Here is a 26,594-nt window from a genome sequence, read left to right as displayed (position 1 = left end):
TGAAATTGTTAGCGCTCCTTTTATTATTTTTTTTAATTAGAAGTTTGACATGATCATTTAAATGATAGTTACGTAAGATGTTAAATTAATTCGTCTAAAACTTTTATTATATGATTAGGATCATTGTATACTTGCGATCAGGTACCGACTGGTATCAGCATCTCACAAGCCTCAACAAGGCACCATTTGCAAAATGGTCGCAGTCAGAATTTGAACTCAAGTCTTTGCAACTATAGAGAATACACATTTAACGTTTTATGTGGCAGACTAAATTATATATAAATTTTATTACAGTTCAATTAAATTTTAAAATACATAATTAAAAAAATTAAAATTATAGATGGCTTAGAGCAGAAGATCCGCTCTGATTGAACTCAAATTTTTTTTGGGAGAAAGAATAAATATTAACAGCAACTCGGATTGAAAAAGAAATGGCGTTAATTTGTATTAATATAGAAGCGGGCCTATAAAATTTTAATTGGGCTTCCATAGATCCCAGTATACTGGTTGACAATACTTGGTTTGTTGCAACTTGAATGGTCTTGTTTTATATTTCAGGCAACAATTGAGGTTCCATTTTTTCCTTGTGTCATTTTCTTAGAAAGGAAACTCCAAATCTTTTATTACTCTTCATGATGCTATGGTACTATCATATTGCATATTGATCCGTACTATGAATTCATTTTTCGAACTTTTTTTTATAATGCGTGCTATTGATCTTTTATTACTCCTCGTGATCCGTACTTCACTTCTTTTAATAATGCCATTTTTATAACTTTTTTTTCATCGAGCACCTTGCACGCATACATCAATACCCGATCAAATGAAAAAAAATATGAAAATCAAACAAGAAGCCAACACAAACAAGCAATCAAGCACAAAGAAAATAAAAGAGAGACAATATTTTACGTGGAAACCCTTTCGGGAAAAAACCACGGGAGCACACGGGACAAATTCGCTAGATCAATGGAGTGTTTACAAATACAAGGAGATAATCAAGCCATTAACACTCACTCTAACACTCTCTAACAAAATAACTTAATGGCTTAATAGGCTGAAGCCCATTTGAGTTTTGGCTTCAACATCAACACTTACAACTGTCAAGCACAATATCAACCATTTGAAAATAAGTATACCTCAACTTCACTTTCAATAGTAAGATGAAAAACACCAGCAAAAATCCTGCCAAAAAACCAAACTCCATGAACAAATACAACCACTTGTCTATATCACCAACTTTTTTTAAATTGGAATCATTGTGACCATCACTCTGCGGAAGTATCTCACTACTACCACAACTCGTCTTTAGTGGGGGTCCACATAGGTATGGATTACCACTGTAGATTGATGGGTCATCAAGTGCTTGCAACTGATGCCCAGTTGGAATGCTCTCAGATAGATTATTGTAAGAAAAATTGAGCACTTCCAAAGAGTACAAGGCAGACATGCTTTGTGGGATAGTCCCTGACAGGTTATTCATGTGAAAGTCGAGGGACTCTAGAGATGTCATGTTTCCAATTTTCAGCGGAATGTTACCTATCAAATGATTGTGGGACAAGTTTAGATTCACTAAAGCAATAAGAAAAACTATCTCCTGAGGTATCTCGCCCGTTAGATTATTATTTGACAAATCCATACTCTTCAAATAGGAAATATCTGCATTATTATACTCAAGAATCAACCCTTTCATGATTGCATTTAATTTCACAGTATCATTCTCACCTTCATACAACAATAACTGACTCATCAAAGTAAAATTATTCAAACCTCTTGGCAACGGTCCAGAAAGGTTGTTATTTGCAAGATCTAAGAATTGTAGATTATTGAGTTGTGTCAACTTGGATGGGATATTACCATAAAATAAATTAGAGTGCAACCTTAGGAAATGCAACCATTGAAAGCTTTCTCCTACCCAATCAGGTATTATCCCATGAAAATTATTTTCTCCAAGATCAAGCACTTGTAATCCTTTGCAAAATTGCAAATCAAATGGAAACTCTCCAGTTAGACTGTTGTTTTCAAGAGAAACCACTTGTAGTTCGACTGAACAACTCAAAGATCTAGGCACAACTCCAGAGAGCCTATTATTTGCAAGAGTTACTCTTGAACTGATGTTTGACCAGCAAGGAGGAAGATGCCCCGATAAACTATTACTTGAAAGATCAAGATACTGCAAACTAATTAATCCACAAGGAAACAATTCTACAACTTCAGCAGTGTGATTGTTCGAAACAATTAATTTATTCTTATTTGGTGACTTAAAGTTTTTACGCAGTTGTCCTGACAAGGAGTTAATGGAAAGATCCAGATACCACAAACTTGTAGGAAGAAATGGTATTTTACCCACAAACTGATTATTACTCAAATCCATAAACTCTAGTTTGGTCATGTGCACCAAGCTGGCTGGTAACTTTCCTCTAAGTATGTTAGTAGACAACGAAAGGGATCTCAATGAAGATAAGCTCCAAACCCAATTGGGTATACAGTCATCAATTTCATTGTCTGTCAGATCTAGATTCTCAATTTGTACTTGTCTCCGGATCCAAGAGGGAAATTTTGGCCCTAGTTTATTTGACGACAACCCGATTGAATTCAATTGAAAAGAGGGGGTCCATTCACTACCAAACAAAATAGTTATGTTGGTATCTCCGAGGTCTAAATACTTGAGTTTTGACAAACCAGTTAGGTGAGTTTCTGATAGTAATCCTGTGAGGGAGTTCACACTAAGATCAAGCTGAACAAGATTTGTTAAATTTCCAATATCAGTCGGTATTGTTCCATTTAGGTTATTAAAGCTAAGATCAAGCTGAACAAGATTTGTTAAATTTCCAATATTAGTTGGTATTGTACCATTTAGGTTATTAAATCTAAGATCAAGCTGAACAAGATTTGTAAAATTTTCAATATCAGTTGGTATTGTACCATTTAGGTTATTAAAGCTAAGATCAAGCTGAACAAGATTTGTCAGATTTCTCAGTGTAACGGGATATGGCCCAACCAGGTTACAACTTTCGAGAATTAGAACATTTAAATTGTGTAAACTGCCCATCCAGTTGGGTATGGTGGTATTGAAGTTTTGATCAAAAAGATGAAGCACTCTGAGAGAGGTGAAGTTCACTAAAGTGAGTGTATTGGGAATTTGGGTTAGATAGTTATGGGACAAAACTAACACTTCAAGTGATGATAGTTTGTTCAAACTTTGCACCCAGTTATTTGAATCTTTGAAATCAACTCCCGACATGTCTATATACTTTAGAGACCTCATATTAGATAACCACCATGTATCGGCACTCAATGTAAAATCAGAAAAATAATAGTCTTGCCTAAGATCAAAGTACAACAACTTAGAAAGGTTCCCAAGATGAGGATGTATCATTCCTGACAAACCCGTGTTAGACAAATTGAGATACTTTAATTTTCTAAATGCGCTAATAAATTCTGGAAATTTATCCCCACTAAAATTATTGAAGCTGAGATCTAAGTGCTTCAGATCACTAAGAAATAACAAAGATGGGCTGACCTTCCCAGTCAAGCCAGGGTGGTATTTCCAATATTCGATGGTACCATCGTAATAATCGATTACCGGTTCAACGTTGGTATTTCGAAGGTTAAGCTTGACAACACGACTTGTTCGATTGTTGCATCGGATCCCTGCCCAGTTGCAACATTTTTCACCTCTCCATGAAGATATACGACTACTTTTATCATTGACACCAGCTTTGAATTCAAGTAGGGCATCCCTCTCATGCTCAATACAACAATTTGCCAAGAAGGCTTGAATGAGTAAGAGGAGGAGGATGAAATTGGGTGAGAAATAGCACATCTTGAATTAATGTGAGGAGCTCTCAATGGTTCTCCAAAATATTCCAGTTGCAACTACTTATTCAAGTAGATATTGTTGGTGTGATACGTCATCTCTCTCAACTTTGACTGGACGTGAACCTTCTACTTACAAAATATCCAGTGCAATTTTCTACAAGATTTATTTCGACCATACAAATAGTAAGAAGACTTGTATGGTACTTCAATTCTATGGTACTAGTCTTTAACTCAAAAAATAAAATAAAATAAAATAAAATCCTACGGTACTAAACATGTCTATGTTACTTCATGAGAAATTGTACTTGTATTTCAAATGATATACGGGCATAATTAATTTGCAACTTTATAGTTTTGATGTGTTGATTATGCCTTACATTAATGAATCAAATAAGAAAGCAATGTTTTCACGATAATTTAATAAATCCAGCTATACATACAAATAAATTGTATTCAATTCCATGTAGAATATTCTAATTAGAAAAGCCGTTACTCCTACGGCAATTTATTGAATTTGGCAGATCAAATTTCTTCAACAAATTTGTAATAATGCTGTTGATATTTGATAAGAGACGTGCTTGACGGAACAGAGTCAACAGACGTGCTTGACGGAACTATGGAAGACTAATGACTTTGACGTGCTTGACGGAGGCATGGATAAGGTTTGGATTCAAAGTGTCATGGAAATACGAAGCCTTCATTTCACGAAAGACTTCATTCGGGGTGCCATTTGACTGTGGAGAGTAACACGTTTGGAGCTACATGTAAATATGTGGGTTTCATACAGAATATATATATGATGTCATCACTATTTCGGAACTATGGAAGACTAATTAATGACTTTGAGGAATATTGTAGTGTCACTGGGGATAAACATTTTTATATACAGATCACATAAAAATTAGCTTCATTATTATTTTTAAATATTACTTTTATTCATATTTTATCTTTATTTTGTGCTGAGGCTATAGGCAACTAATGAATAAATTATCAAACTCTACATATTGAAAAATAGCAAAAATCAATAATTTACTAACATGAAAAAAACCTAGGGTTTTCAACAGCCACCATCCCCACTAGTGGAAAAACTGGAATTAGTATCGGCTTATCTGGATCGGCTATATGAAACAACCGATACTAATACCAATCTGGATTGGTTTTTTAAAAAAAAATCGATCCTAAAAACTATTCAGATCGGCTTTTAAGTGAACCGATCCTAATACTATGCTAATTAGGATCAGTTCTTTGCAAAACCCGATCCTAATAGTATTAGGATCGGTTATTTTAAAGAACCGATCCTAATAGTGCATACATTAGGTTTGGTTTTTCGAAAAAACCGATCCTAATACTATTAGAATCGGTTATACAAAGAACCGATCCTAATATATGCACTATTAGAATCAGTTCTTTATAATAACTGATCCTAATACTATTAAGATCGGTTTTTACAAAGAACCGATCCTAATTCTGCAAAAAAAAATGTTGGTTCTGCAAAAAAAAATAAAATAAAAAAGGAATTAGGATCGGTTCTTTATAATAACCAATCATAATACTATTTTGTAAATAATTTAATACTATTTTTTTAGAGATCTTAATATTTTGATTTAAACAATTTTGTGAAGAAAAATTTTTCTTGTATGCCAAAAACAAGGTTCTAAATAGCGCGCTATAGCGGCGCAAAACACTATAGACTGACCTCTGGTATGGTACCAAGTCCAAACTCAGCATCCAAGCACTAAGCAAAGGCCACTGGTATAGTGCAATGCACTAAAAACATCAAATTTGACCTCTGCTGGTAAATCAGCAAGTATGGATTGATATATGAATCAAACTGCAAAAACGATTACACCAGCATGTAGAGCATTCAAAAATACACAGAATTGACACAAATTTCAATTTATTTGGATTTTTCTATAGTTGTTATGAATTTCCAAAGTTCAACTTTCGAAAAATTTTAAACATCCATAATTTTGGCTAAGAAAGTCGGATTTGCGCATATGACCACTTTTCGGAAAGGGGAGGATGAGACGGATCCAGATATCACGGTATTTGAAGCATCAAAATTCCAAAAAAAAACGTCGTTTAGTGCCTCAAAAATGCAGTTTAAGTTTTCGTTCGACGGTAGATACAATGATCGGTGTTTTGTTTAGTCAAAAGCCTAAGAGATTATTTAAGAATTATTCATATAATTATTTTTAAATACATTTACTATTTATTGTGTCCGTTTGCCTATCTCCGAGCAAGTGGTATATGTCGACAATAATCAAATAATCCAATTATTATCTCTCTCGCTCTCCAATTATTCTCTAAAAAAATAGAAGTTGACATCATTGAGGCAATCTAACTATATTTTCTTTTGTATATTTAAATAAAATAAATTATTAAGAATCAAGGCCAAGTCCTTAATTAGTGTTATCTTTAGACTTATGATATCCAACTGACAAATCAAATCAAAGTTATAAAGAGTTACAACATCACTTCATAAATAATGGAGATGATTGTTTTAGCCCCCTGTGCCAAGGATTTATTGTTTCAAATGTTTCTGGGGCACCTGTTTCAGGAGGAAAGGTTGCACCACTCTTCACATATAATGGAGATGATTACTTTGTTACACTGAGCATAAAGATGGTTAATTTTGCAAAAAAAAAAAAAAATAGGATTGGTTTTTTGAAACAACCGATCCTAATTCTTTTTTTTTTAATGTTGGTTTGGCAAAAAAAAAAAAAAAGAATTAGGATCGATTTTTTGAAACAACCGATCCTAATTCTTTTTCTTTTTTTTAATGTTGGTTCTGCAAAAAAAAAAGAATTATGATCGATTTTTTGAAACAACTGATCCTAATTCTTTTTCTTTTTTTTTAATGTTGGTTCTGCAAAAAAAAAAGAATTAGGATCGGTTATTTCAAAAAACCAATCCTAATAGTACTATTAGGATCGGTTTTTTGAAACAACCGATTCTAATTCCTTTTTTTTTTTTTGCAGAATCAACATTAAAAAGAAAAAGAAAAAAAGAATTAGGATTGGTAAACAACCAATCCTAATAGTACTATTAGGATCAGTTTTTTTGAATTAACCAATCCTAATTCTAATTTGGCACTAGGGTTTATTTTCATTTCGCGCCTCTGTACTTAGCCAAAAATTTTGAATCTCAAATCTCAATACTATTAGGATCGGTTCAATAAATAACCGATCCTAATAACTCTCTATATAACCTGCTTAGGGTTCTTATTTTCATTTCGCGCCTCTCATTTTCAACTTATCATCTATCTCTCTGTGTCTCCGTCTCTCCCTCTCAAATCCTCAGATCTCCATGTAGTTATGAGGGAGGTGACATCCTCTATAATTAAAAAATGGGCATACTAATTTACTAAGCTTATTAGTGCATTCTGAAACGGATAAAGTCGGTGTAGTTATTCTTGATGATCGCATGCAGGTAAATAAGAAAATGCAAAATAAAACTGACTCCTCTCTTATTTTTAATCATTTTTCTTTTATAAATTGTTATTTTTTTTCCTAGGCAGCACTTGAATTTGTGAGTAACTCCTCTCTGATATTATAGTAGGTTATACATCAAAATGAAGGCATGAATTAATTGTTGTTTACATATAGATTAACTGATTGTTTTTTTTTAATTTATCTTTTTAAGCACCATATAGATTAATTGTAATAGTCATTTGAAAATATTAATTATAACAACATTTGTCGCATCAAAAGCTGAAAGTAGAATTTATTTAATGGGGAAGGAAGAGGTCAACAAAAAATTTGGATCAGTACATGACTGGTTCTGTGCTGTAGTAGTAGAATAGTGGTATTTATTTCCTCTGCCTTAGAATTAATGTGTCAGTAAGCAATAATTGTTATCAGTACATATTGTATTGAAAAGTTTTTATCTTTTTCTCATCATTATTTTCTTTCCAACAATTGTAATTGCAGAGTTGGAGAAGAACATTCTCTAAGAGACAGATCCCAACTTTGATGCTTTAATATCCGTGCTATATCCTGATATTGACAGATTTGAGAAAGAGGTATTACATCTTTTATTGCATTTTTTTTTTTTTGAACTACTTAGCATGTTATATTTTCTTTTGAAATGAGGCTATGGTACTATGCATAGCGCATAATGGTCTGTACTATGGATCAATATCTTTATTTTTAAAGTCCAAAAAAATTACTTAAACTGTTCAACATGATCTCCATATAAAAATGTACATATAGATCAAATTTTACATTTAATTTTTTTACTATTTTTCTATACCAATCAAAAAGTAGTGATTTTGTTGGCATAAATTTTTTGCTGGAGCTATGTTTTAATGAAGAGGAAAAACTAAGCATAGCACTGAATCACAGATTACTGATGAGAGAATAATAGGCGAAACAGGAAAGTTATTTACAAGACAGTTTAAACTCATCACTTCTGATAGCGTGGTGCCGCAATGGGACCCGGTCCTGCCATGCTAGGGTTCTGTGCTTGATCAAGTTGAGAAATTCTGAAGAAGAAACTAATGAGGTATGAATGTATATGATTCATTTTTTGATGGTATGTGCAAATTAATTGTCATTCGAAAAGTTAGAAGAAATTAACTTGTCATTATGTTATTATCTGCTTTGACATCCGGTGCATTGGCCCTGCTTTGACTAAATTGCCCCCGTTAAAACTTTTTGTGAAGTCAAACTTCCCAAAATGACATATTTAATAAGACTTCTTGGAAAATGTTAGCATATTATCCATGAATGGTGGACCTTATCTTTGTTGCAAGTACAACTAAGAAAGAGTTTGGTTTGAAGAAAAGTAGTATATTTAATAACTCGGGGGGGGGGGGGGGGGGTTTCGTAAATTTTACTTTCACGGAATACATCAAAATGGCATAGATTATCCAGTATAGCAAGTAAGGTAAACAAAACAAAAATATTATAGTAAACTTCCCAAAAACTATCTAGAGGGTTTTTGTTATGTGATCAGATGAATCTGTACTATGGGTTTCAGTTCAACTGAACTGTAACAGTTTACTGTTATCTGTACTATAGGTTTACTACGGGTTTCAAGTTACTGTTATTCAAACGATCAGTTAGTAGTTTACTGTTACTGCAGTTAGTTTACTCATTTGTGAAAGAACATTCATATATTTTATTTTTTTATCTACTTAAGCACCATAGATTAATTGTAACAGTTATTTCAAAATATCAGGTAGCAAGAGGTACTACATCAAAGCTGAAAGTAGAATTTATTTAATGGGGAAGGAAGAGGTCAACAGTTATTAACCCTTCTCTTCTCTTCTCTTCTCTTCTCTTCTATACCAGTTCAAAATACTCTCACACACTGGGACTGTCACTGGACTGCCAATTTAATACTTGCTTACCGACCGGTACATTCTAAGAGACGATCCAAACTTTGATGCTTTAATTTTACAAGTTTAATGAAAATTTTAATGAAACACCTCAAATAAATTAAATAAACATCAGAGATACAGTTCATATATATATATCATCAAATAAATCAGAGATACAATTTGGTCCTTACAGTTTCATCTCTTTTCCATTTTGGTCCTTGTAGACTTTGTACCAATTTGGTCTTACCATTAATTACTGTTAAAAGTAATATTTCGATCCAGCTCTGCATTGATTGAAAACATATATTATAACATGAAACTTACAAAGACCAAAATGGGAACCGTGAAATTTGGAGATCAAAATTAGGGTATGAGTGATACATTGAGGACCATTTCTGTAATTGCTCCTTTTTTTTCTTTTGGACAGGTGGTTGCTTGGCTTGATGAAGATGGATAGTTTTGTTAATTTTAATTATATAGATGTCGTGGTTTTGTTAATGAATAGTTGAAAAATGCTGTTTTGGATTTTGACAAAACGAGGGTCTGTTTTGTAAATATATATATATATTTTTTTTTTCTGATATAATTTAGGATATATATATGATGGATTTTGTTTAGTAACATGACGGTTTACAAGTTTTCCTGTGTTTTTTTTTTTTTGCTTGTATTATTTGTGCCTTTTTTACTTTCAAAGTTTTTAGATCTAGGTAGAAATGAAGAAATAAATTCACGCGTTTTCCCCCCTCGTTATATCAAAATTAACTTGCTCCAAAAGAATTAATTTGTGGGAGAATTTCAGGTGTACAACAAAAACTACAAAATTATGTAATTACCACTAAAAAATTTAGTAACTCATGTATTTTACCGAATTAATTGAATAATGATATTAATTAGGTTTAAAATTAATCTCAATTGGGTTGATCGCACAGCAGCTAGTGGGCAGTCTTACTTGCATTGTGGAGTCATTAAAATTGGGTAAATAAATATGGGAGTGATAAAATTTTGCATGGCAAATACTTAATTATAGAATTTGGAGAAGGAAATACACAATTTTACAGTTTCTGAGGAGAATGAGTATGTATCCCAAAATAATAACAACAAGGATTTATTTGTATAAACTGACCCGCAACCCGTTAGCAGAACACATCGGGAGCTTGGAGGATGCACGGAAGGTGTTTGACAAAATTCCCGAGAGAGAGAAATCATATCACACGGTCAGCTGTGATTTGGGGGTATGGATATGTGTATGGCGATAGTGAAAAAATTATGCTCTATACTCTCAGGTAACCGAGTACTTGAGTTTGGATTTTGACTGTTAGATCAAATTACTCTCCATCACAAGTACATCAGACGCTCCCCATTCATAACCAAATTTTATGTTACTTCAGGGGAAGGACAACAAAGGTGATATGAATTTACCTGATGTTTTTGTTCTCTGCTTGTAGCTTTTTAATTTCCATCTTGGAGGCCTGTTGGGCTTAACTACTTTTTTTTCATACGCTGCATTCTCTAATTCTACAACATAGTTAGCTAGCCCAATTTGTTCTTTATTTCTGTTTTTCTGGAATTCGACGCCCGAGTCAATAATGGGTGAACCACAAAAAAAACCAAGAAAAAGTAAATTTCTGAACTGACAATTAGAGTACCATATATATTTCCGTTGAATTATTTTGCTTATTTACCTTTTCACTTTTCATGCATTGTAGCATTCACACCAAATTTCAATTGCACTGTTTGAGATGATAGACGACGCTGATCCCTCAGTTAGAGAGCTCTCTCTCTCTCTCTCTCTCTTTACTTGTTGAGATGCTTGATAAACAGGTACAGTTATACATCTCGAGTATGCTCTAAAATTTTCTAAGATCAATGCAAGATCTATTATATATTCCTGAGAAGTAAAATTGTTGTGTTTGTTATTCAAGAATGTACAAACTCATGAATTCATATAAGCATTAATTATGTGCCTCGATGTTTGTTTGTTTTTTTTCATTTTTTTAATTTGGTCCATTCTCTGGTTGGATCGAGCCGTTTGATCTTCATCAATATCCGTGTCTTCTTGATCCACATGAAGTTTAACAAAGAATAAAAGGGGTATTTTTTTTTAATGATCTTTAATAGAAAAGACAAAAAGTTAATTAAATTTGTGTTGTAGAAATTTAGAAGGGTAAATATGATATTATGAATATTAGAGGAAGAAATACAAAATTTCAATTATTTTGAGAGATATAAATAAAAAAAAATGTGATTTTGATTATGAAAAAAATGTGATTTTGATTATGAAAAAAATGTGATTTTGATTATGAAAAAAATATTTGGTTTGAGTCTAAATTAAAATTATGCAATATAAAAAAAAATTCAAATTGTCAAAATGACTAAGTACGTATGACACGTACTAACACTTACCCAAATTTCAGTACTAACTCTTGTTACTTATGGCTTCACGGTGATTAAACTTTCAGGGTTGTCGGTGATTAAACTTTCAGGGTTGTTGGTGAAAACTAATCATAAAATAAAATAATATATATCTAAAACATTTCAATTATTCTAATTAGTTAAAAAAAAATTCCCAATCTGCTACATTATATAGCGGTTTGGGACTTTTTTTTTTTTTGAAAAAAATCCCAAACCGCTATATAATATAACGGTATTCCAATCCGCTATATAATATAACGGTATTCCAATCCGCTATATAATATAACGGTATTCCAATCCGCTATATAATATAGCGGTTTGGGTATTTTTATAAAAAGTTTAAAAACTTAGTTAAAAGTGGTGAAATATATTTAAAGTTGGTCACTAATAAAAATCAGTCCTTTTGTTCCTGCTTTTATTCCTTCATCTAATATATATATAAGCGGAAATATCCCACAAATCCATGCTTGCATATGCATTTGAAAGTGTTATATATAACCTGATACATCATCTCTGGAGAAAAATCCTTGACCAATTTGACCACCACCTCCATTCATCAATGGGGACTGGATCGAATGTTTCTTGGTTTTCTATTTGGCCATTTCAAATAGTGTGGTAACATTGTTTATTATCTTGGATTTTTCACTTTAGGAGAAGGATTTGTGATTGTTAATTTGGGTAATTATTAACTAATAGGTATCCCTTAGTGGCTGTTTGAAATGGTGGAAAATGAGGGAAGGAGTATTTTTGGGTTTTTCTTTCCTTGGGTTGTTTGACATTCAAAATTTTCAAGATAAAATAATTGGGCTTTCGTAGAGCCCAGTATACCGGCCGGTTGACAATGCTTGGTTTGTTGCAACTTAAATGATCTTGTTTTATATTTCAGGCAACAATCCAGGTTCCATTTTTTCCTTCTGTCGTTTTCTTAGAAAGAAAACTCCAAATCTTTTATTACTCCTCGTGATGCTACGATACTATCATATTACATATTGATCCGTACTATGAATTTATTTTTCTAACTTTTTTTTATAATGCGGACTATTGATCTTTTATTACTCCTCGTGATCCGTACTTCAATTTTTTATAATTCCATTTTTATAACTTTTTTTTAATCAAGCACCTTGTACGCATACATCAATATCCGATCAAATCAAGAAATATGAAAATCAAACAAAAAGCCAACACAAACAAGCAATCAAGCATAAAAAAATAAAAGAGAGACACAAGATTTTACGTGGAAATCCTTTCGGGAAAAAACCACGGGAACACATGGCACAAATTCACTAGATCAATGGAGTGTTTACAAATACAAGGAGATAATCAAGCCATTAACACTCACTCTAACACTCTCTAACAAAATGACTTAATGGTTTAATGGTCCGAAACCCATTTGTGTTTTGGCTTCAACATCAACACATACAACCTGTCAAACACAATATCAACCATTTGAAAATAAATATACCTCCACTTTACTTTGAATAATAGGATGAAAAACACCAGCAAAAATCCTGCCGCAAAACCAAACTCCATGAACAAATACAACCACTTGTCTCTATCACCAGCTTTTTTTAAATTGGAATTATTGTGACCATCACTCTGCAGAAGTACCTCACTACTACCACAACTCGTGTTTAGTGGGGGTCCACATAGGTATAGATTACCACTGTAGATTGATGGGTCATCAAGTGCTTGCAACTGATGCCCAGTTGGAATGCTCCCAGATAGATTATTGTAAGAAAAATTGAGCACTTCCAAAGAGTACAAGGCAGACATGCTTTGTGGGATAGTCCCTGATAGGTTATTCATGTGAAAGTCGAGTGACTCTAGAGATGTCATGTTTCCGATTTCAAGCGGAATGTTTCCTATTAAGTGATTGTTCGACAAGTTTAGATTCAATAAACCAGCAAGAACGACTATCTCACGAGGTATCTCACCGATTAGATTATTGTTTGACAAATCCATACTCTTCCATAATAGAACACCTCTAGCATCATACTCAAGTTTCAACCCTTTGGTCATTGCAATTAAACTCTCGCCATTATAATATCCATATAACGACGAGGATGGATCATTCATCGAAGTAAAATTATTGAAACCTCTAGGTAGTTGTCCCGAAAGGTAGTTATTTGCAAGATCTAAGAATTGTAAATTATTGAGTTGTGTCAACTCGGATGGGATATTACCTGAAAATAAGTTGGAACGCAATATTAGGAATGCCATATGGGGAAAGCTTTCTCCTACCCAATCTGGTATAATACCGTGAAATTATTTTCTCCAAGATCAAGCAATTGTAATCCTTTGCAGAATTGCAAATCAAATGGAAACTCTCCAGTTAGACTGTTGTTTTCAAGTTGAAACACTTCTAGTTCGACTGAACAACTCAAAGAGCTGGGCACAACTCCAGAGAGCCTATTGTTTGCAAATTTTACTAATCCACTGATGTTTGACCAGCAAGGAGGAAGATGCCCTGATAAACTATTACTCGAAAGATCAAGAATCCACAAACTAGTTAATCCACAAGGAAATAATTCTACAACTTCAGCAGTATGATTGTTCGAAACAATCAATTTATTCTTATATGGTGACTTAAAGTGTTTACGCAGTTGTCCTGATAAGGAGTTATTGGAAAGATCCAGATTCTGCAAACTTGTAGGAAGAAATGGTATTTTACCCACAAGCCGATTATTACTCAAATCCATAATCTCTAGTTTGGTCATGTGCACCAAGCTGGCTGGTAACTTTCCTCTAAGTATGTTAGTAGACAACCAAAGGAATCTAAGTGAAGAAAAGCTCCAAACCCAATCGGGTATACAGTCATCAATTCCAGTGTCTGTCAGATCTAGATACTCAATTTGTACTTGTCTCCGGATCCAAGAGGGAAATTTTGGCCCTTGCTTAGTTAACCTCAACCTGATTTTATTCAATTGAAAAGAGGGGGTCCATTCACTACCAAACAAAATAGTTATGTTGGTACATGTGAGGCCTAAATAGTTGAGTTTTGACAAACCAGTTAGGTGAGTTTCTGATAGTAATCCTGTGAGGGAGTTATAACTAAGATCAAGATGAACAAGATTTGTTAAATTTCCAATATCAGTTGGTATTGTTCCATTTAGGTTATTATCTTTAAGATCAAGCTGAACAAGATTTGTCAGATTTCCCAGTGTAGCGGGATATGGCCCCACTAGGTTACAGCTTTCGAGAATTATAACATTTAAACTGTGTAAACTGCCCATCCAATTGGGTATGGTACTGGTATTGAAGTTTTGATCAGAAAGATGAAGCACTCTGAGAGAGGTGAAGTTCACTAAAGTGAGTGTATTGGGAATTTGGGTTAGATTGTTATCGGACAAAACTAACACTTCAAGTGATGATAGTTTGTTCAAACTTTGCACCCAGTTATTTGAATCTTTGAAATCAACTCCTGACATGTCTATATACTTTAGAGACCTCATATTAGATAACCACCATGTATCGGCACTCAATATAACATCAGAAAAATAATAGTCTTGCCTTAGATCAAAGTACAAATCAGAAGAATAATAGTGATCTTGCCTAAGATCAAAGTACAACAACTTAGAAAGGTTCCCAAGCTGAGGATGTATCATTCCTGACAAGCCCGTGTTAGACAAATTGAGATACTTTAAGTTTCTAAATGCGCTAATAAATTCTGGAAATTTATTCCCACTAAAATTATTGAAGCTGAGATCCAAGTGCTTCAGATCACTAAGAAATAACAAAGATTGGCTGATCTTCCCGGTCAAGCCAGGGTGGTATATCCAATAATCAATGGTACCTTCGAAATAATAGATCGGTTCAACGTTGGTATTTCGAAGGTTAAGCTTGTCAACACGACTTGTTCGATTGTTGCATCGAATCCCTTCCCAGCTGCAACATTTTTCACCTCTCCATGAAGCCAGACGACTACTCTTATCATTGACACCAGCTTTGAATTCAAGCAGGGCATCCCTCTCATGCTCAATACAGCAATTTGCCAAGAAGGCTTGAATGAGTAAGAGGAGGATGAAATTGGGTGAGAAGTAACACATCTTGAATTAATGTGAGAAGCTCTCAATGGTTCTCCAAAATATTCCAGTTGCAACTACTTATACAAGTAGATATTGTTGCTGTGATACGTCAGCTCATGAAGATAGTCATCCAACTTTGATTGGACGTGAACCTTCTACTTACAAAATATCCAGTGCAATTTTCTACAAGATTTATTTCGACCATACAAATAGTAAGAAGACTTCTATGGTACTAGTCTTTTACTCAAAAAATAAAATAAAATAAAAAAACCTACGGTACTAAACATGTTTATGTTACTTCATGAGAAATTGTACTTCTATTTCAAATGATATATGGGCATAATTAATTTGCAACTTTATAGTTTTGATGTGTTGATTATGCATTACATTAATGAATCAAATAAGCTAGAAAGCAGTGTTTTCACGATAATTTAATAAATCCAGCTATACATACATATAAATTGTACTCAAATTTCTCAATTCCATGTAGAATCTAATTAGAAAAGCCGTAACTCCCTCGGCAATTTATTGAATTTGGCAGATCAAATTTCTTCAACAAATTTGTAATAATGTTGTTGATAAGAGATGACTGTCATTTTAACCAAAGACTTGAATTGCTGAATTTTCCACAATCAAACCTTCTGTTAGTTATTGGACAGCCTCATAATTTGTTTATTTAAGGAATGAATTGACTTTTGACAAATACAGATGAGGCACAGATATAATAGTCACATGGATCAGAAAGTGTTCTGGCACAGGAGCACTTGACCAGAAAATGTAACGACTGAATCTCATAGTAAATGGCATAGGAGACATTTACTTGTAAATTAGGAAACCATCAACATTGCTCAAAATTAAATACTAAATAATAAATCTGATAGTGCATGAAATTCCTCACAATTTGTTAAAAAAAAAAAAAAAATTTGTAAAGTAGTGGCAATCCACACGTATTGTTTTTAAAAAAAGAAGAAGAAGAGATAAATAGTTAAATACAAACTGTTTTCTAAACAAACTAACAAGGACCGTAAAAAAGCCCCCCAAAAGTAGCATAATCCCTGACACGACAAATCCAGTGATCTGGACTTACCAGTCCTGTGGTTCAAACAGAGTCAACAGAGACGTGCTTGACGGCCTATTAGAAACTCGAATTACGGAAAAAATCTGTAGGGACTTGTATATATACTTGTATTACATACCTGTTGTCTATGAATTAATCATTGTCATGTTCATTCAATCATCTATAACCTAACAGTCAGGAGCAGCTGGAGCCTGGAGGCATGGATAAGGTTTGGATTCAAATTGTCATGGAAATACGAAGCCTTCATTTCATGAAAGACTTCCTTCGGGGTGCCATTTGACTGTGGAGAGTAACACGTTTGGAGCTACATATAAATTTGTGGGTTTCATACAGAATATATGATGCCATCACTATTTCGGAACTATGGAAGACGAATGACTTTGAGGAATATTGTAGTGTCACTGGGCATAAACATTTTTATACACAGATCATATAAAAATTAGTTTCATTATTATTTTTAAATATTACTTTTATTCATATTTTATCTTTACTTGTGCTGAGGATATAGACAACTAATGAGTAAATTATCAAACTCTACATATTGAAAAATAGCAAAAATCAATAATTTACTAACATGAAAAAAACCTAGGGTTTTCAACAGCCACCATTCCCTCTTCTCCCTTCAATCGGCTCCACTTTTTTTACTTCTTGTAGTCTTCATTCCGAAGCAACACGTCCCCTCTCTCGGTTCTACCTTCTCGAGCGGAGAGGATAATGAGGGAGAGGGGAGGAACCGAAGCCGAATGGAGTCGATCAGAGCCGAGAGTGCGGTCTCGTCGGACTTCGGAGCATAGAGTTCCCATCTCGATTATAACACGACAGTGAGTAGATCCGGTCGCCGTCGGAGCACGACGGCAGTTGAAGAAATGGATCCGATTGTAGAGCGAGATGGTGATTAAAATACTAGTAGATCCAGTCATCGTCGGAGTGTTGCGGTGGTCGAAGAAGCAGATCCGGTCGTGAAGCGAGATAATGATTAAAATACTATGTTTTGCCTGACCATGTGGGACTAAAAAAAAATATAAATTAATAAACCGCTGGGAAGGCGCGTGCGGCTTGCCTGATCTGAACAAGATAAACTGTTACAAGAAGAACACTCGCGACGCGATCTCACAAAAGTCGTCTCGGGAACAGAAGGGGAGTTGAGATGTGCTTGAGAGATATAGCCTCGGAGACCAGATATTCGTCAGAAAACCCTTAGACGACTATCCAACCAACCCTTCCAGTCACTACAATCTCGTTAGTTCCTCTCATCTCTACCAGGGTCTGTTTCTATGGAAGAGGGGAGAGGAGTCACTTAAGGAGAAAGCAGCTGAGAGCTTCTTGGCATTTTGTTCTCTGGGGCATTTTTACGAACAGCTGGCAGGCGACAGACAGAGGGACACAAACTGTTATCAGAGAGCTGTTACACTCAACCCTGATGATGCCGAAGCTGGACTAAGTGTTCAACTGTTAAATTCTTGGATTCTTGGATTGTGACATGATCTGGCCCAAGTAAAATGATTTGTGTCAAAATCCGGTTTTTGTTCGGTTCTGACATGTAAACAACATTCTATCATTCGAGCAATGCAATTAGATGTTGCTCTGGCTGACGCATGGTCATATCTTGGAAAGGTGATAAATCATCTCAAGTTAATTAAATTAGGAAAGTTGTAATTTATGGCTTGCACCTTAGCATAACTCTTTGATGGGACCCAAAGAATCTTACATGATTAAACTAATTTCTTTTCATTTATTAGTTCTTCATTTTTATATTAACATTATTTATATTATTTATTGCTTAGTTTTTGTTTTCAGATTTATTGGGAATTAAATGAGAAACTTTATCTGGATCGTGCAAGAGGCATAGACGGAACCCTTCTCTGGCAGTGTCATGGGCTGGGATGTCAGTTGATAATCAGATCAGGTATTATTGCTTCTTCTTTCCAAATTTGTATTATTTTTCTACTGTTTTAGTAGTGTTTTGTATTGTCTGATTGTTTGCGTACTAGATAAGGCCCTTTTCGATTTATAAGGTCCATGAGCCCATTTCATATCTAAAATAGTTTTTACATGAGCGCGGTGAGGTGAATGTATGCTGTAAATTGTTCCAAAAGCCATACACGCAAATAACCAGCTACTTTTGACAATACAGAATATAAACCATACAAGATATACCACTGTGTCTACCCGAATCCAAAACAGCGGCTTACATAATTTAGACTCAAACCAAACAATTTTTTCATAATGAAAGACGGCTTTATATAAAAAAAAACTATTAGTTAGAATTGATTGCATATTTGTATTTTAATTTTATATTAGTAATTTCGATTGCATATATATGACATGATAAGTTTTAATGATTTATTTGTAAAAATAATAAAACCATTATATTTGTATTATTCGTTATTCGCCCGCTACCTGTTAATTTTAACGGATATGAATAGAGTAAGATAAAACATATTCTTAACGGATATAGATAGGATATGTGTAAGTTTAATTCTTAAGTGAATATGGATAAGAAAATGGTTCTACTCTACTTTTATCGTACCCATTGACACCCCTAGGTGTATTTCTCATATAAACAATTTGCTGTCTCTTTGAGCAAGCCACGTCACTACTTTTTATTTTTATTCTTTTTTGAATCAGCTACGTCGTTGTTGTTTTTTTTAAATTCCTTTTTAAATTCAGTTATGTCACTGTGTAATATTTATGTTCAATCAGACGAAATTACTATTCGTGTTCCATAATTTTATGTTATAAAGTATGTTAAATTTGGTGGCCACGTAAAGCCGGCAATGTCCAATTGTTCTATGCTCCATTTATTTATTTATTCAATATTTAATACATTTAAATTTACTTATTTTCTGATTCCGCGTCGTAGCTTGTAGGCTCCAACTTTTAAAAAATAATTTTATTTAGAGACGATATTCAATAACTCGTGGTTTGTCCAGAGGCACAAACATATTTGCTCTACTGATCCTGCAATAGTGATCTGACCATACTATACAGGATTCTTTTTTTAAACAAAAAATAGAACAAATTTTAAATATTTTAAAAGAACAAACATCATTGATTTAAAAAAAAACAAACATCACAGAAGTGTTATTTTTTACATTTTTGCCGGAAAATTTTTTTTATCCTTTTTCAGTCTAGCTACATTACCCTTCTCAGCAATTATGTTAGCATGAGAATTCATAAACTTGTACACAAGTATTATATTTTCAAGAGTATAAAATAAAAGTTTCACTTTTATATTCACATTCTTATCCTTAAATAATAAAAATCAGTTTATTAATGAATCTTAAAGGTATAACTAGAGTCAAGCATATTTTGTTCTACGCTTTAATTTGGAATTAGATGGCAACCAATTCTAAGAGGAAGTGAAGACAAAGTAACAACAATTAGCATGGCTCTCAAAATTTTTAAAATAATGTATTAGACTGTTCTTGATTCCTAAAAAAATGAAATTAACTAGAAAATTATGAGATATGTTTTTGCTTTTAGCATTTAGTGGGTGAACAAGTTTTTCTAACCAATTACATAGCATACTTGGTTTCAATAATTTTGCTGCAATTTCCTTCGATCTTATATTTTCTTTAGTTCAATTAAGATATGTTTTTATTTATTTATTATGTTGTCGATGATGCATATATATATATATTGATTGAAATAATTTTTTAATTTGATTTTCTCTAATATTTTATTTTAACAAACACTTACAATAGTAAATAAATGCATGTCTAGATGGAACATATATATTTGAAGGAACCTTTTGTAAATAAATTTATATTTATATTTTCATCTAAGAATTAAGAGCTAATAATAAGTGTATATTTAAGCAAGCAGTCACATAAATGTGATGAATTGGTCACAGGAAATGTGTTATGGCATTAATTCTAGAGTATCGAGCAGGTAGTATTGGATTCTAAAGAGTTTCAAATTAACTTATTAATTGCAGCGCATACTATGCTAACTATAGCTAGATCAATTTGTCTCCTTATTTCTGACAGAGGGACGCAGCGTCTCAAATTTTGAAGTATTTTTTTAACTTGATTGAGTTGTGCATATTGTAATTGCTTCACAATAAAAAAAAAATTCTCAAGAGTAGTTATTTTGTAATTTTTTTAATTATCTTTGACCATATTATAAACTTTATAGATCTTCGGATTTATTTATGTATGTGTCTTCACATAATTATAATTAATCAAACATAGATATATTTTACAATTTTGATATCCACTACTATTTCTACAATATAACTGCTTTTTAAAATCAATTATTTTATCCTGAAAAAATTGAATGTCAAACAACTCAAGGGATGCCTATTAATTAATAATTACCCAAACAATCACAAATTCTTCTCCTACAAAAAAATAAGTTAGTACGCGTGATGCCCATGGGCCGATAATTTTTCTGCGTCTTACATAATTTATTATTTTTGTTCTTTTCGGTAGAGAAGGCCCATTGGGCCGATGTCAAATACAAAATCGGGGTTCAAACTGCTGAAAGTTCTTTAATATAGTTAAACCCATGTTGTGATTTCTATCGGATATGTTAGTTTCTCGAGGTATTTTGTGTACTTTGAAATAATTAATTTGATGTGCACTGATCATGAGTAATATCGGTTAGCCAACGTGATAGATTTTGCTAACTTATTTACGCAAGTTCTTTAATATTGTTTCAAGGAGGTAACTTTATTTTTTTTGAGCAAAATCAGGCAGAGTCTGCTAGATGTATTGGATTGAAAAAGAAAGAGATATGGTACATCATGCATGTTCTTCTAGCTAGCAACAACCTAGTGTATCATAAAAAGAACACAACATTCATTCCATCTAGCTAGGTCTCCATATCTCGCATGCCCCTGTTATTTACTAGACAGCATACAACAAACACTTAATACAACAAACACTTAACCGTATTTCCCTTTTCCCATTCTAAGGAGAAATTATTAGCCACAATTAATGTGAAGTTGTCATATGAAACCGAGTTAACTTTAGAAGAAACTTTAATAAGATTTTGTTCAAATATTATGATTACGTTCATTGCCCGTAGGAATTGTAAAAAGAAAAGAAAAAGGAAACAGAATTAAGACAATAGAAAAATTCAACGAAGAATATTATGTTGCTTAAAATAACAAATGTATTGTTGTCAAGAATGTACAAACTCATGAATTTATATAATCAGCATTAATTAATGGAAGGAGCTTAATTAGGTGTATCGGTGTTTTCTTTTTCCTTCTTTTAATTTGGTTCATTGTCCGGTTGGATCTCATAAAAACAATTCGCTGTCTTTTTGAGCAAGCCAAGTCACCACTTTTTATATTTATTCTTTTTTTTAATCTGCTACGTGGTTGTTGTTTTTTCAAAAATCCTTTTTCAATTCAGTTATGTCACTGTTTAACATTTATGTTCAATCATACGAAATTACTATTCGTGTTCCATAAATTGTTATAAAGTATGTTAAATTTGGTGGCCACGTAAAACCCGCAATGTCCAATTGTTCTATGTTCCATGTATTTATTTATTCAACATTGAATACATTTAAATTTACTTAATTTCTGTTTCCTGACTCAAGTCACTGCCCTCCATGATATCATATGATACTTTTTTCTGATTAAATTACCTCCATACCATAAGAACCTCTTTGATAATTTATCAATTTGTAATTTATTCTAGCAAACATATTAAACACTGCCAATCAGTATGAAGGAATGGAGGAAATTACATCATTTAGTAAAGTTACTCTGCCTCCTAAGAATGTGATTCAGAAAAAAAAAAAAAAAAAAATAGAGAAGAGGAAAAAAGAGAAGGTGAACTTTATATACAAATTATTCAAATTTTGGAAACTCCACTTATCCTGCCCTCTCCCTTCCCCTCTCTTCTCCGATATAATTGGAAGGCAGATATTCTTACACCTCTAATATATTTGCTAACTGGATACTAATTGAATCAGATATATTTAGGAGTATCATTTCTCATTTAGCAAAATTATTTTTTAACTCTTAAAAATCTGCAAACCCCATTTATTTGAAAGCCTCAATCATGAAAGGTTTTGTCCTTATAAAGATTAGGTATCATCAGTAAAATGTAAATTGAATACTTGTCTTGTAGATGAAAAATTACTCTATCCTTGAATATAACCAGCTAATTACTTGAGTTTTTTTTTAAGAATTTTATTTAAAATTTCAGCTACTAGGTCAAAAAGAAATAGGGATAACGAATCCCATTGTCTCAAGGCCCCTTACAAGAGAAATAATTATCTAAAATGCCATTAAAATTGACACAAATTCTAAAAGATTCTCCATCCCTAAAAGAAATTTATCTCCTAAAACCCCTTGCTTTTAAAACTTATAATAAAAATAAACAATTCACTCTATCAAAAGTCTTTTCAAATTATAATCTGAAAAAGACTCCCCTGAGTCTTAGTCAATCTAACTTGATGCAAAATTTCTTGTGGCACAACCACATTGTCCTTGATCAATCTAATTCTTAATGTAAGCTGTTTTGTCTACTATCTAACGTGGTCACAGGATTTGCGAATTATTCGCGAATTAAACTCGAATAATTCATTTTTTTGGTGATGTCGAACCGAACGTCGAATTATTCGATTGACCAAATTTTGATCGAATTAAACTCAAATAATGCGCGAACTTTACGAAATTTTTCCGAATTTTGCAAATTATTTGCGAATTTTTCTTGTAACATTTTTTTATTTTTCCTTTTTTTGCTCTCTTGCAGGCTGAGATCTCTAGTCCGGATAATTCTGAATCATTCCCGAATTATACCTGAGTAATTCATGAATCACAAATTTTACCTCGCCGAACCGAACCCGGATAATTCATTTGTCACTTTGCTATCTATGAGGAAATTCATGAATGAGCTAATCTATTTTATAAGACTTTAGTTATTAATTTAAAACTGCAATTTATTAGACTTATTGCCTATAATTGAAAATAGTAGTTGCATAATAAAATTTGCTATTATTAATTGTTCAAAATATTAATACCAACTATATACACAATATATAACAGACACCTTGTGGTAAGTTTAATTTTTCTTGTTATTGAAAAGGAGTACCTACATGTGCAAGTTTGGTATAATTTTTAAATACAAAATAATGGTGTCATTTGCAAGAGTTCTGGTGTAGCACACACATATTTGTTAATGATTTGTAATTAATGGTACATTTAAATTTTTGGCAGTGTTATCAAGCCCATAGGCTCCATCTTTTATTATGTCAAATTGAATTAGTATAAGCAACATTTATCTGTCCCAAGTTGATCAGATTCTAAATGTAGCAGGTTTTATGTATTTACCATTAAAAAATTTAATAACTCATCTATTTATTCAATTCTTGATTGTATGACTTATACTCTGGAAATATGTTTAAATATAATTTTTATATTTTATTTATAAAAGTAAATCAAAGAAAGGGTATTTTGGTCATTTCAGGACTTGTCTGATGATGAAATATATTCAATTATGATTTAGAAATGTACAGAATGTAATTTGGGTTAATTTATAACTGGTTTGAGATGATTTGTACTTGAAACGAAGAAGTTATGACTAAAAAGGACTTGAAAGTGTTTTTCTGTAAAGTTTTTATGCTTTTAGGGGCCTATTTGTAATTTTTTAGGGGCCTAGGACTTAATTTGGGTTTTTAACAGGCTCTAGAGTGTAAAATGGGCTGCCAAGGACTTGTTTGAAGAAATTTTAAGTCGCCAGATACCTATTTGTAAACTTGTAAGGGCTAGGCTGCTAATATTGCATTGTCAGAGGGGTTTTTCAGCAAAAGAGGTTTCATTTAATTATTTCTGGGCTTTGAGATTGGTGTATGGGCTTTAAAATGTGCACTGTGCATTAGATTAGGTCACTGGGCTTTGAGATTTGGGTTTTGGGCCTTAAGATGAGTGCTGGGCCTTCAATATGTGCACCGGGCCTTTGATTTACAACTCTTAAGAAAACACAGTAATATTATGCATTTCCAAGCAGGGTTCGTGACAAAACTTACTGACGATCAAAAGTACGGGATGATAGAAGCCATAGCACATCTAATCCACCGTGACTATCATGCAATTGTAAAAGATTTTGTCAAGCTTGGTTTCATTCCAGATGGGGTTAACCTCGATCCTATTTTACCTGTGTTAGCCAACGTCTTTGATCAGGCTTTAGAAGGAGGTGGCGCCAAAAATATTAATTTCCAAGAATTAGCATCTGATCTTGCACAGATAACCTTTGATTATCCTTTTAGAATCCCTCCGTATTTTGCCCTCATTATTCGAGCTATCGGCGTTTTAGAAGGTATTGCATTTGTCGGCAATTCTGATTTTGCTATTGTTGATGAAGCTTATTAATTCCTACATTGCACAAGTATCTTTCTTAAACCTAATTTCAGTTGTTATATCACCAAAAGGAAAATGTTTCGGATCTCAAGGACTTCTATTTTCCCTTTATATGCTTCCAGGAGTATATAGCCTAAAGGCATGATTCCTAACTAAAACATTTAACATTTAGTTAACGGTACTGTATAGTGCGCTGATGTAATCTTCTGTGCTTTGGTTCTTTATATGTTTGGTATTTGCACACTTTTTTCATTTGTTTCTCTTTTTGTTTTCAACAGAGACTATTGACTGATGAATCACCTCGGTTAAGGAGTGCATTAAGATACACAATTTATGGAAAGTCTGGTGTGTTTGATGCTGAGAGATTTATTGATGTGATGCAAGCCTTTGAGAATTTTATTACAGCAGCAAAAAGTGGAGGTGGTGAAAATTTGAAAGGAAGCATGGCTGAACTCGGTGTTTTACAAAGTCAACCAGGCTCCCCTTTGGTGCCAGTGCTGCCATCTATGATCTCTGGACCAGAGCAACCAATCAAAACTCGAGCAGCGCTTGCATTTTTGTTGTCTGATAAAGGAAATTTCTTCAGAGAGTTTATTCTTGATGAGGTATATTATTGGTTCTGTTATTCCAATAAAGTATCAAAAATTGTTTTGCTACCGTTGCATGTTCTGTTATTACTTCATTTTATTTGCTATATGTTACTAATTGGTGAATACTATTTACATGGTATTGGATGTAGATAGTGAAGGCCATAGATGCGATTTCAAGGGATCAATTGGTACAAGAAACCCGGTGCCAGTTTTTGGAATGGCTCCCGTAAGAACTACCGCTTTTCTGCCAACAATTACTGCAGAAGACAAGGTCATTTTAAACAATGTGGAGAAGGTGGTTAAGTTTCTCACAGCTGGGACTTCAAATCCAAATTCTACATCTGACAGGGTAATTCCGTGTGTATATCTATTTAATTTTGCTTCAATGACGGAAAAATAATTAGTCAATTTTGCTTGCGTTATTTAATGTTTTCTCGAGCAAGTCGTTCTTCAGCTTAATTTTGTTCTGTCGAACTGTTATGTTGTCAAAAAATTTGCATCTTCCATACCTGAACTGCATCATCTCTTGGGGCAAAATATCAAATATGTGCACCTTAGTAGCATTTTTACGGACTCAATATAATGCATACGTTACTATTTCTTAGTGTGCATATTATTTTTTCATTGGCAGGATATGAATCTGGCAAATACTATTCAAGAGCTTCTTCCAGTATTGCCGGGAATATCTGCAAAGGTGCTACCATATATAATGAGCAGACTGTCTTCTCGCATATTTGCACGGATAATCCGAGAGGTTTTTTTGTAGAAACTTATCATTCCTTGCAAAATTAGTCTGACTTCATTTTTTTTCCTTTTCTTGTGCATGTATAGCATTAAGTAACATCTTTCTTGTGTATAATGCCACCACAAACTTTAGAAATAACTACAGATCATACATCACAAAGTTCAATTTCTGTTACCCATCAGCTGTTTTCGTTACTTTGATGCTAGTCTAACCCACTTTGGGTTGGTTATATATATATATTTTTTAAATATTTACGTTTCTGTTTGCACTTGTTGC

General features: G+C 33.1%; 1 protein-coding gene, 2 long non-coding RNA genes and 1 pseudogene across 4 annotated transcripts; 2 read left to right on the top strand and 2 right to left on the bottom strand.

Moving 5' to 3' along the window:
* Positions 1 to 855: 855 nt before the first annotated feature.
* On the bottom strand, positions 856 to 3,838 carry LOC144548162 (uncharacterized). The gene is made up of 2 exons (XM_078296871.1): positions 2,923 to 3,838; positions 856 to 2,706 (listed from the first exon to the last, which is right to left on the bottom strand). The coding sequence occupies exons 1-2, from the start codon at positions 3,821 to 3,823 to the stop codon at positions 1,085 to 1,087; spliced, it is 2,523 nt and encodes an 840-aa protein (XP_078152997.1). The 5' UTR covers positions 3,824 to 3,838; the 3' UTR covers positions 856 to 1,084.
* A 3,307-nt stretch (positions 3,839 to 7,145) lies between these two features.
* Positions 7,146 to 9,243, top strand: LOC144548147 (uncharacterized). Of its 2 annotated transcripts, XR_013509260.1 has the most exons (4): positions 7,146 to 7,626; positions 7,752 to 7,843; positions 8,166 to 8,355; positions 9,117 to 9,243. It is a non-coding gene; the product is annotated as an uncharacterized LOC144548147 (long non-coding RNA). The 2 variants fall into 2 exon arrangements; XR_013509259.1 differs by lacking the exon at positions 7,146 to 7,626 and having other exon boundaries at positions 7,702 to 7,843.
* A 3,435-nt stretch (positions 9,244 to 12,678) lies between these two features.
* Positions 12,679 to 15,603, bottom strand: LOC144547728 (receptor-like protein EIX2; annotated as a pseudogene).
* Positions 15,604 to 25,764: 10,161 nt separating this feature from the next.
* On the top strand, positions 25,765 to 26,492 carry LOC144548046 (uncharacterized). Its single transcript, XR_013509213.1, has 2 exons — positions 25,765 to 25,922; positions 26,205 to 26,492. It is a non-coding gene; the product is annotated as an uncharacterized LOC144548046 (long non-coding RNA).
* The last annotated feature ends 102 nt before the right edge of the window (positions 26,493 to 26,594 follow it).

Source organism: Carex rostrata, chromosome 32 (genome assembly GCF_964058835.1).
Source record: "Carex rostrata chromosome 32, lpCarRost1.2, whole genome shotgun sequence".
NCBI classification, from domain to species: domain Eukaryota; kingdom Viridiplantae; phylum Streptophyta; class Magnoliopsida; order Poales; family Cyperaceae; genus Carex; species Carex rostrata.
The sequence above is the reverse complement of the archived record's forward strand: the minus strand, read 5'-3'. Positions and strand labels throughout refer to the sequence as shown.

Excerpts from the sequence above, each read along its gene's own strand:
- LOC144548162 (XM_078296871.1), bottom strand. The coding sequence starts at position 3,823 with ATGTGCTATTTCTCACCCAATTTCATCCTCCTCCTCTTACTCATTCAA. Across the intron at positions 2,707-2,922 it reads TAGCTTTAATAACCTAAATG|GATTACTATCAGAAACTCAC; the intron begins GTACAATACCAA and ends ACTCCCTCACAG.